At 39.5% G+C, this 11,592-nt stretch overlaps 2 protein-coding genes across 3 annotated transcripts in view; both read left to right on the top strand.

Moving 5' to 3' along the window:
• Positions 1-1,456: 1,456 nt before the first annotated feature.
• si:ch211-157c3.4 (uncharacterized protein LOC561592 homolog) lies at positions 1,457-9,181 on the top strand. Of its 2 annotated transcripts, none has more exons than XM_035654430.1 (5): positions 1,457-1,584; positions 6,015-6,061; positions 6,210-6,302; positions 6,417-6,636; positions 7,969-9,181. In XM_035654430.1, the coding sequence occupies exons 2-5, from the start codon at positions 6,019-6,021 to the stop codon at positions 8,084-8,086; spliced, it is 474 nt and encodes a 157-aa protein (XP_035510323.1). In that variant the 5' UTR covers positions 1,457-1,584; positions 6,015-6,018; the 3' UTR covers positions 8,087-9,181. The 2 variants fall into 2 exon arrangements, with proteins under 2 accessions (XP_035510323.1, XP_035510321.1); XM_035654428.1 differs by having other exon boundaries at positions 6,207-6,302.
• Positions 9,182-11,243: 2,062 nt separating this feature from the next.
• The window catches only part of LOC118323085 (ubiquitin carboxyl-terminal hydrolase 7-like), a 3,214-nt gene continuing 2,865 nt past the window's right edge, over positions 11,244-11,592 (top strand). Inside the window, exon 1 of the mRNA XM_035655004.1 lies at positions 11,244-11,305. Within this exon, the coding sequence (XP_035510897.1) occupies positions 11,244-11,305 (62 nt within the window). The remainder of the gene's footprint in view (positions 11,306-11,592) is intronic.

Genomic DNA, 11,592 nt, shown 5'->3' with positions numbered 1-11,592 from the left:
GATCGATACAGCTCATGTCTCTACGGGGGGTCAGCCCTATGTTCCCACAGCTCTATGTTCCCACATTTCTAAGATTTTTCTTAAAATTAGGTCATATGTTCCCACAGCCCTATGTGGTTAGGGTTAGGGTTAGTGTTAGGGCTAGAGTTAATGGGAGAAAGGGGTATAAAATCTGATACAAATTTATGAAAAAGGAAATGTGGGAACAAAGGGCTGTGGGTACATAGGGCTGTGGGAACATAGGCACACTCCCCTCTAGATAGGGCCTTTCACGTTTTTTGTGAGTTTTGTCACTGTATTCTCGTACACCTTGGAAGGAAAGCAGTATTAAGTGTTGCCAATCTGCAACCTTCTTGATGCCGGTACCACTGGTCCTTTAAGGAGTAGTTTGACTTCCACTTTGTTGATTTTTGACAGAGAGTAAGATTAGAAGATTGGTACCACTCTCTCTATTCTCTCTATCTAGTAGAAGGGTACAGCTAGTAGCTGATAGCATAGCTTAGCACAAAGACTGGAAATGGGGAAACCTCTAAAGCACACCAATTAACACGTTATATCTTATTTAACGTTATATGCTTCACTATTTCTTGGACGGGACCAGTAACTTTCTCGAATCTCGTTTGAACATTTTTTTTGTCCAGATGAAACTTACTAATCAGTGAGCTTTGGAGGAACTGATATAGGAGGATTTCGTTACCTTTGGACAGAGCCAGACTAGCTTTTCCATCTGTTTACAATCTTCATGCTAAGCTAAGCTAACCAGCAGCTGGCTGTTGCCTTGTATTTAACAGACAGAAATGTGAGTGGTGGCAAACTTCTCATCTGAATATCTGCAAGAAAGCAATCAAGCATAACTTCTGTTTTAGGTTTTCTAGCTCAGTGATCTTTGGTCAATGTATGCAATTTAGTTGCAAAGTTGACAGGATAAACAGGGACAAAATCTTATTTAAATGTGTGTTTGGTTCAATGTTCTGAATGCTGGACATAAGAAACATTTGCCCTAGGTCACAATTGAGCTCCCAGGACTTCAGTGTGCGGTTTAACCTGGGATTTTCATATACTACATGCATATAGATGCCTTTCTTACAGTTATGAAAACTACATATCATTTTAAATCATATAATTGGTCAAATTTTAAGTGAATGTTACCATGTGTAAACTTATGTCACTCAAACTTTATTTATGGCCTTTAAGTCACATTCCAGGACAAAAACTATGGTTGCCTCTAGTCTGTGTTAAAATGAAGATTCTGCTGTATAGGAATAAAACAGAAGGAGGGAAACTGGTTATTCCTATTTAACAGACTGACACACACACACACACACACACACACTCCCTCAATAATCTCCCAGAAACAAAGAACAAGTTTAAAAGAAGAGTGCTTGAAAGTTACACCTTAACCTCTGAGTGACTCATTCCCACTGCATATTCATCTTTGTTGATGAGGGCAGGTCTGTGGGCGTGTCCAGGGAGAGGCTTGTACAGGTACAGGTGAGACAGGTGGACCTCTCTCGCACCTCGCAATCTGGACTCTACATCAGCAGCACACACACCTCTTCATACCGACAGCGAAACCCTGCCAAGGTAAGACTGTCAGACATGAATGTTAGGATTTGATTGCAAAGATTCAGATTTTGTGTTTCTGAAGTTTGTAAGACGGAATCTAAAGCTGAAAGACGTAAAGGGAGTTCATATTTATGTCTGTGAGGTTTTGACATTTGTGGCCAGAAGATGGCTGAGATGGTTTAACTACTTCATATGAAAATTGTTGTTCATTGTTAAGTTATTCTGTTCAAAGAAGATAAACTGAGAAGTAAAAATGAACAGTACATTAAGCTTAAGTGGGAAAGGATTGATAATTATAAAAGAAGAAAAAAATGCTATCCGAGAACAAAGTGTTTTGTTGTTGTTTAGTTTGTTGTTGAATAGGCATCTCCAGCTTTAAATCTCACATTAAATCAGTGTTAATGAATATTAATTATTTGCTTCCTCCTTTGCGTCTTGGTGTGTCTGTTTTTTACTTTTTATTTTTGTGGTGTTGTTATTTGAGGTTTTGAACAATACTTACAGGCCATGGGTGTAGTCCAGGGTGTAGGCAGCTCTGAAAATGGTCCAGCTCTTGTTCAGTGGCTTAGACCTTCAAAGTGAACAGTTCAGTTGAACAACTATGAGGATTTTTAAAGAGAGATGGTCTGCCTAAGAATCCTTACAACAACATTTCATGTCAAAACGGATTTTAGATATCTCTGATTTTCAGTCTGGGCCAAAACACACTAATCTTATGTTGTGGTGTTCTGTACATTCTGTTGTTTTTTAAATTTTAAGTTTCTATGGTTTACTTTGGCTTTCTTGACACATGTTAACTTATTTGCAGCTTGGGTCTGGATGGTCACAAGAGCAGTATTAACTGTAGTAGTAAGAGAAGTTGTCGTAATAGTCATGGAATAGTGGGAGTAGAAACAGTAGATGTGACAACGACAAACACTAGATAAAATGTGTTTTCCATTATAGTACTTGTTGGATTGTTTAATGCTATTTTATTTTGACCTTTATTCTACCAGGAATATTCCCACTGATATTCAAAATCTCCCTTCCATGGAAGTCCTGGCCAAGACTGCATCATTAAGTTTCACAAGATTTAGAGAAAAAGGTTTAGAAAGAGATATAAAGAGCTATAATTAAAAGATCAACGCAACTAAAAAGAACAAAACTTCTAACTTCATTTAATAACTTAAAATCCTTCATTTATTTTACAGTTTTAACATCATATAATATAATATATTGTTGTAAATTAGTTTATAGGATGCAACAAATGTATTCGAATTATAAGTATTGTAATTTTCAGGATGTTTGGCTCATGTCGGCTGTATATACTGCTCAATATTGTGGGCCCAACCTTTGTTTTTTGGGGGGAGTTTGGTCTGTTTTGGCTGAAAGGGGGTCAGATCAGCGGTCAGACTGGAAATCGGAGACAGAATTTATGGTTGTATTAACTCCATGTCTTTCTCTGCAGTGATAAGTGATTGATTGGGTAATTTCCACTTTTAAATGACACCCTGTGTTAGCTGATCATTTAAACGCACCATGAAGGTAGACGGCCAGCATTCCCCTCACACACACAGAGTCAGGTTTGACCAGCACAGATGTCCCATACAGTAAGGCCACACCTATGTCTCAGATCTCTCTCAGGGTGTCAACTTATCTAAGTGGAAAGTCAGCCTGCTTAGCATCAGAAAGAGCGAGTTTCACTGAACTTAACAGATCAGCCTGTAGGGTAATCGCCTAAAAGTCTGGTTTTATATGTCTAACTCATCTGCCTGCTTGGGGGTGTTTTATTAGTTTGTCAATGAGATAGTTTATGAGTTGCTCATTGACCGGGCCAGTTTTTCTCGATCAGTCACACCCATTTTTCCTCCATTAATCCACTCCCAAGCACCTGCCTCAGTGATGAATCCTTCAGGGCAAGCAAGCTGCGTCTGAGCTGAGGTCATGTGCCTCGGCCTTCTCTCATAGAGAGCGTATTGTTTGATCAGCAGCCTCTAACTTTCCCCCTTTGTGATTTTAAAGCATCTCTACAATGTGGCAGATGAATTTTTCAGAAGCCGCACCCAGTCGCTGCCTCCATCAGCAGCCTTATGTCCCATCTGATGACAGAAACACCAGCATTGTAACTATTAGGCTAATTATTGTATTTTTGATCAATTGTTTGTTTTTGTATGTATGTTTCCTGTCCACCTATTTGTTTAATTTAATCCTTGTCATGGTGATAAAAAACAATGCCTTGATTGGATTTTCAACACTTGAATATATAATGAATATATAAAAAAAACTTTCATAGGAATCTTGAACGCACCCTGATTGCCACAGCCAATTTGCAGTGCTTCTCTCAGTGCTTCTACTACTCACTCAGGTTAAAAAAAACATGTCAAACGAAGAACAACAAGGCTTTGAGGCTGATGGGAACAACTTTAACAGAACTTTACTTGACTAACCTGAACACAACACGCCCCAAACTTTCCAATTAATGTTGCACCAGCTGCTTACAGCACAGGGGAATTGAGCCAATCAGAGAAAGAGCAACTCATCCAGTCATTCTACGTCAGCGCTCCTACCCTGAAAGTCGGCTTCTGCTGTAGCTTTTTATCAAAACACACGTGTCTGGTTGCTGCAGAGAATCTGCAGAGGCTAGAAGAACGAACCTTTAAAGTTGTGAGAGACACAGAAACACAATGCTCTTTTGGGATTTCTTTTACTCCTTTACTAATTTTCATGTATATTCAGCCATGAGTTTTTTAAAATGACAACTGTCATTCAAGCAACATGATGTCAGTTTTTATTTATTTTTTTGCTTCAGATGAGCTCATTCAACAAGATTTAAGATTTGTGCAGTAGCTTAGACTGTAGTGACACACCCTTAGTCTGTGACACACAGAGAGGGAGAAGCATGCAGTTCAGTAGCATTCCTGCACCGACACATGGGTGTATGCAGGCCCTGTCTGTGTGTGAGAATGAGAGAGAGATGGAGAAAGAGAGAAAGAGAGGGACACAATGACATAGCAATCTGTCATCTCCTCCGAGTCCAAACTGTGATGACAAGTAAACTATGGCTACACCTCAGTGCATGTAGTGAATGGCTGGATGAAAGTGTGTTTTTGTGTGTGATAGATATAGAAACTGAGATGTACAGAACACAGGCAGGATGTATATATGTGCGTGTGAGAGAGAAAGAGAGAGAGAGAGAGAGAGAGAGAGAGAGACAGAGAATGCTTAGTCATGCTGTGTTTTTGTGTTTGGCTCGTTCTCGTCTCGTTTCGAGAATACGGAAACAAAAGCATTAATCTTTTTAATGTGCGAGATCATTACATAAAACTGGTCACATGACTTTTGTTTTTCAGTGGGCATAAAAACTAGGTAGACAACAGCAAGAGTGCAGCAGAGCAGCAGTAAACAAAACGTGCTCTGTCATGTCTTAGTCCATGTTAAAGTGTGACGTTACAGATTGGTTCATATGTGAGCAGTTAGGATGTCACGTACTATATGCAGTGCATATTTCCATAATGAAAAATCAAGTATTAAGTGCCAGCTAACCCTTACCCTAACCCTATACAATAATAATAAAATAAAGGGGCAGAAAATGAGTTCCACACTTTATTGTGACCCATATAGTTGACTAATTATCAAGTTATAAGGAGACAGTGTTCAGTTATTTGTGGGTCAGATTGGTCTCACATGACAAAAGTACTAATTATGTTTTAATGAGGCCACACTGTCGCACTCCTCAGTGTTGAGCTGTATAAACAGTAATTACTGTACATCCTCTGGCTGACATCACAGACATTCAAGCCTTAATCTGACCTTTAATCAAACTTAGTTCATGTTTACCATGACTCCTCTCCCTCACTGCACGTCCTCTGGTTTTTGCTGCATTTTGTGGACGATCTATCTTATCTTCGTGGCTCACATTCCTCTTTAACTTCGACTGTTTTTTGATGGTAAATGAGGATGACTCAGTTATTACAATGACAATGAACCTTCCTGATAAATCATCAGAAAATTACAAACTAAAACAAACTCTCTGCGTCCTCTCAGTACACTTGTTAGTTTTTCAGTGCGAACAGACAAAGAGGGTTAAAAAGAAAACCTTTCAGCGAGCGACCACACCTGAAACATGTCAGCCATCACACCCAAGACCTGCCAGAGTCCTGCCCAGGCGCTTGCCTCCAGGGCTACTGACAAGAAACATCCACACAATGCAGTGTATATACCCCAGAGGGGATACTAACTAATCTGTTTGGGCTACATATGTGTCAGTAAGATATGACAGACATTTCCATCAGAGCCTGACAGATGTATTTAGCTACATCAGTCAGGATTTGGCTCCATCTGGTGGCAGAAAGGAGCAGCAGACTCGTCTCAAAGGCAGACAGATCCTTATTAGGTTTCATAGTGTATATTTGTCTTTACTGCTAATTAAGAGGAGTGCCCCTTGTAACAATCCTGCTCTCTCTCTACAGCACAATGAGTGCAGATGGAAAAACGCCCCCTCCCTACATCATACCAGGTAAACCAAACACACCGTGCCCACACACATTATCATCAACCAATCATCATCATCATCATCATCATCAACAGAATGACTCATTACCTCCATCTTCTTTCCTTACATTCTCCTCTGTTTGTTTTTCTTTGCACTTTCTCTGGTCCAGTAGACGGTGGTCAGGGGGATGGAGTAAAGGTTTACCACCTCCACAGCCCATTCACCCCTCCCAGCTTGCAGCAAAGCGCCACCTCATTCGCACCAGGTAAACTCTCACCTGATGTTAAACTTCCTGGAAACAAGTCAACAACCTTAGCTAGAATGTATTCTTATACCTAGTAAATTACCTTTCCTATTTCCTCCTCGCTCCTTCCATCAGTGTACACCAGCGGAGGAGGCGGAGGAGGCGGAGGAGGCGACCTAGGTTCAGGTCTTGACTCTGGAGAGGGCAAAAGGAAGTTTGTGAGCTATGACACGGCACTGGGGAGTAATCCCGGCATGACGACCTGCGCTTCCTGCCAGCAGCAGGTCATGACCAACGTCACCTACAAAGCAGGGACGTACGCCTGGCTGATGTGCTTACTCTTCATCTGCTGCGGGTGAGTGTGTGGCCACTTTGACCTGCTTGAGAGATCAAGGGCCGAAATCTTCTGTTGGGCCCCTACATACCTTACACAACAGTACACATTCAGAGTAATGTTAATGTGTCCCTAACCTCACCAAAAGTCCAAAAGTGTGTAAGATGGCCATGTTGTCTAAACAGTGAAAATACACATATCTTACATATATAGTTCAGTAAGAGTGTAGATACTTGGTATTTTTTTCAGTATTCGAGTACTTGCATTGAATTATTATGAAGTACTCGAGAACTGGCAAAACAAAACTAACTAATAAGAAAAGGGTCAGAAATAAAAAAAACAAGCAAAAATGTTGTTGGGGTATGGTTATCCTCCTTATATCCTCCTTTCTGTGCTGTACAGACTGTAGAGATTAGCCAACATGAAGAAAAACCACATCCACAAACAGTGGCTGGTTTACTTTTTCATATGCAGCCATCTTGGCCCCTAGGCTGTAGCTAAACAGTTAATTTAGTTCGGCACATAGCAGATCAGCCCTCAATCCCACTACATTTTCCTCATACATCATCTTCAGTCTGTAGTGGTTGTTCACCGTGATGGTAGATTGTACTCCGGTTCAACAAACCCTGTCAGCTCGCAAAGTCCTCCTACTCACACAAAGTTTAACAGGAGCATATTTCCAGTCACCATGTATGTAAAGAAGCTGGCTTATCTTCTCTACCCTGGTAACATCACAATAGCGCTTGCAAACGATGAGATGCCAGTAGTATACAATTTGCTTTAACACATACTGTTTATTGCTAAGGGACTGTATGAACATTTTAAGGTCTACTAAAAATGTAAATATAAATCTCATGCAAAAAGGTAATTTAAGCCATATGCAGGACAACAACCCTGTCTCTGCATGAAGGCTACATTTTACACAACAAATGAGATTGTAGAAACAGATAGCTCTTATAGTCAGTAAATATGTCATCTCTCCAAAGAGTGTGTCTTTTTTCTTCTTGTATTTTATCTAATTCATATTTACTTTTACTAATTGCCATCCAAAAAGCTGCCACCTGGGCCCAGTTCACTCATTCAGTGGCTGCAATAACCTGTAATAATAAAACCTATATAGTCAAGAGGAGGGTCCAAAATAGAGTCCACAGAAAATATAAATAACACCGGGATTGTTGTTAGCTTTTTATGAAATGAAACATAAGATTCAGCCCCCTACACACCCCAATACTTTTTGCACAGTCAGTAAAAAAACAATAAATGATTAAAAACTAAATGTCCATAATGGCCCAAACAAAGCTAGTTCTGGTGTACAGCTGTGTGACACTAACTCTGTGTGTGTATGTGTTGCAGGTTAGTCCTGTGTTGCTGCCTGATTCCATTCTTCATGAAGAACTTCAAGGATGCGTACCACACATGCCCCCGCTGCAACAGAGTGCTGCACGTTGAAAAGAAGAAATGCTGTAAATGATGAACATGAGGGCAGACATGGGCCCATAGAGATGTGCAGCAACATTCTGTTACTATCGTTTATATTGTGGGATGGAGCTTATTTCTATGGATGAGCCATTGCATTAGCCATGGCAGAATCAAACATCATATTTTTTAGCAAAACAGACTTGGAGTGATTGTGTTGTCAGAGGTTAAATATCGTGTGCTCACTTTTAAAGCTCTGGCAAGTTTTGGGAGACATTTTATTTTTGTCCCATTCCAGCAGAAGAAAGCTTTCTCTATTATCATACTCAGAATTTTCTGCACACGTTATGTTGCTAAAATGAAGGCTTGTACATAAACTTTATCAAATACTTAACGTTTCATGGGATTGTTCTTTTTTTAAATTTAAAACATAAAAGCTGTCCATTTTAAGTGAATGTCACAACACAATATTTTATTAAACTAGAAGATGTAACGTGTAATATTTGCTTGTCTGCAGTTATTGCACAAAACATTTGTGTCAGTGTTGTTTTGCAACACTCCAGAATAAAATAAGACAGATGTGGCTTGTTTGTGTTATATTAATATGTTGTCAGCCATGAAATGACTCTTATAATTCTTATATGAAGGGATGAAGGGAAATCTGAGCAAGCATGAAGTTGAAAAAAAAGCTTATGTAACAGCAGTCGGCTGTAAATGTAATTTTGAATTTTTGTTTAGCTCATTTGAATCTTTCCCCTTCAAACAAAGATGTGTCATCTGAATGAATTACAATGCAAAGGACAATGCAAAATTAAAGCAAGGCTACACTATGACGTGACGTCTTCATTGGTGGCCACTGGTCAGTACGCTTGAAATAAATTGTTTGAATATTTAAACATCTACAAGTATAAAGAAATTAGACAATATATTTGTTTGTTTTTTTGTAGTTTGTTCAATTAAAAATCTTCCTGCTTCATAATATAATAACATAAAAAAGACAGCAGGCCAAATGTGGTTGTGAGGGATGTGATTCCTCCTCATGTCCTCTCACATTGTCGCCTGGATGAAACTGAGAATGCTTGGACTCTTATGTACTATTAAGTATTTTATAACATTATTTCTCTAATAAAAGTAGACTATCTAGACGACATATGGCACTTTGCTGTGTTTTTGGTCTTTTTTTGTGCCCTCCTCTAGAGAGGTCAGAGGTCAAGGCCAGTCAGCTGAGCTGTTGGTGAAGTTGGTGTTTTTAACAAAGCATTGTAAAGCGTTGTTGTAAAGAATTATCAACAAAATGTATTTATGTATCACTGCTGCATTAATATGTATGTTATCTGTGCAGAGAGCGAACAGCGGGCGGATGTTAGCGTTTAGCTCAAAGCACTGCTGTGCCTAAGAACAATGGCTGTGTCCTCTTTTTCTTGTTGGAACTGAATCACATGTAATCTTGACTCTCTTGAGCAAAGTATCAGTCAGCGAAACATCAGTCAGCTCCAGCGTGACCTCTGACCTCACTGGGAAAATATCCTTTCTGAAAATGCCTTCCATCCTGAAGCAAGTTTATGAAAACACGTAAAACATTACTACACGCAGGCGAGTTTTAGATGTCTGAAGATTCTAAGCCATTCACGTTGTAAGATCTTGGTCAGAGTCAAAAGTTTAAATCTTGATAAAATAGTTTGACATTTTGGGAAACATGCTGAGTCACTTTCTTGCAAAGAGTTTAAAGAGCATTCGTACCACTCAACACGCCTGTCTGTTAACTATATGGCAACATCCAGCTTAGGTTTGCAAACACACTGGAAATGAGAGAAAAGGCTAATATTTCTTGGCTCTGAGTGGTTGCCAGGCAACCAGCAGAATCTACAAAGTTACTGCTACCAGCCAAGAAATAGTCTGTCACATAACTCCCCGTACATCGGTGAACTGTTGTTTTTACGCTTTAATTTTGTACAATTAGATAAACAAGATTTAGCATGTTCATTAGTGAACTTTAGAAGTAATGGCAGGCCGGTTTTGTAACCTTAAGACTGAGCTAGGCTAGCCGTTTTAACCCCGGTTGCAGTCTTTATGCTAAGCTAAGCTAAAGAACAGAGCGGCATCCATCTTTTCCTCAGTCTCTCCATCCAAAAAAAAATGTTTCACTCTTCCTCGAACAGCGTTTTGGGTCGACTGGTATGGACAAGCAGCAGTGTTTTTATAGAAAATTTTATTCAACATACATTTTCCAGCAAAAAGGCAATATACAGGAATAGTTGTCGTACACTGCTGCTACACTGAGGATTTTAAACTGGAAAAGATCAAATTAAGGTGTGATTCTGCAGGTCATCTTTGTACTGCACTTTTTAACAAGACAAAACCAATGCAGTTAGTTTTGAGAAGGAAAATAAATCCAAATGTAACAGAAAAAAATCGTCAATGGTACATCAGGAACGCAAAGAAAAAGAGAAAACCCTACACACAAGAAATATGAACACCTGGCTCCTTCTGTACCCAACAACAAAGGCGTGTTTCTCTTAAATTTTACACGTTCATATTTTTAAATATACAATTCTTAAATGTTGTCTTTACAGAGCCAGCTATGCGCTATTAGGGGAGCATTCCATCTGTGCTTTAAAGGAAACAAAACATCAAATAAAAATAATAAATTCATAGGGCTTAAAGTGTTTCTTACAATGCTGGTTTTGTCTCTACACAGTCCTCAAACCTGTGGGTTCGAAGTTTTCCGCAGCTCCCTACCAAGCATAGCGCAGTTACTGCTCCCAATCACCTGGAGATTGGCGACAGTTTCAAACGAGAAAGAAGATGACGAAGCTTGTGTGTGTTTGCGTTCAAGGAGGAATGACTGAGAAAGACATTAAAACCCCCTGAAAAACAAAAATGGAAGAGAACGTCTAGGGGGGGTAATGTCCGTGCATGTGTGTGTGTTCCTTTAAAGTCATTGAGCAACTCAAAACCACAACCAAAATGTACATTTGCCAGTCCTGAGAAACCTCTGACATTAAGTGCAAACGTGCAAGATGAAATACAGACAAATTTCCTCCTTATTTTTTTCCCCCATTTATTTTTAAACAGATGCTGTGGATTTTTATTTATTATACAAGATCTGCAGAAAGAGACAAAAAAAAATGAATTCATTTTTCCTCCAACCAAACTAAGTGAGAAAGAAAATGTGTGTAAACTTGGAAATACTTGTTTTGTTGCACTAAAGGATGGGAGCAGAAAATATAAAGAACCACATCAGGGCAACTAGTGAGCCTCTGGATGGACGCCAGTTCGCAGCAGTTTTTAGCAAAAAATGACCATCAGACCCCCCCCCCCCACACCCTTTCTGTCAGTTAGTCCTCAAACATCCTTCCATCAAACTTTCCACACAGCAGCATTATGCCTCTTCAAACAACTCTTTATTTAAAAACAACCCCCCCCCAAAACAAAAAATCTGAAAGAACAAAAAGCAGGTGAGTGGGGTGGGAAAAGGAAAAAAAAAAGAACCTAAGTCTAGAAATTCATGTGTGCGCGCGCGCGTGTGTACGTGTATATGTGTATACACACACACACACA

The sequence above is a fragment of the Morone saxatilis genome, unplaced genomic scaffold (genome assembly GCF_004916995.1).
Source record: "Morone saxatilis isolate NCDOM2014 unplaced genomic scaffold, NCSU_SB_2.0 Contig14, whole genome shotgun sequence".
Classification (NCBI taxonomy): domain Eukaryota; kingdom Metazoa; phylum Chordata; class Actinopteri; family Moronidae; genus Morone; species Morone saxatilis.
Note: the sequence above shows the minus strand (reverse complement) of the source record. Positions and strands in the feature narration are given on the sequence as shown.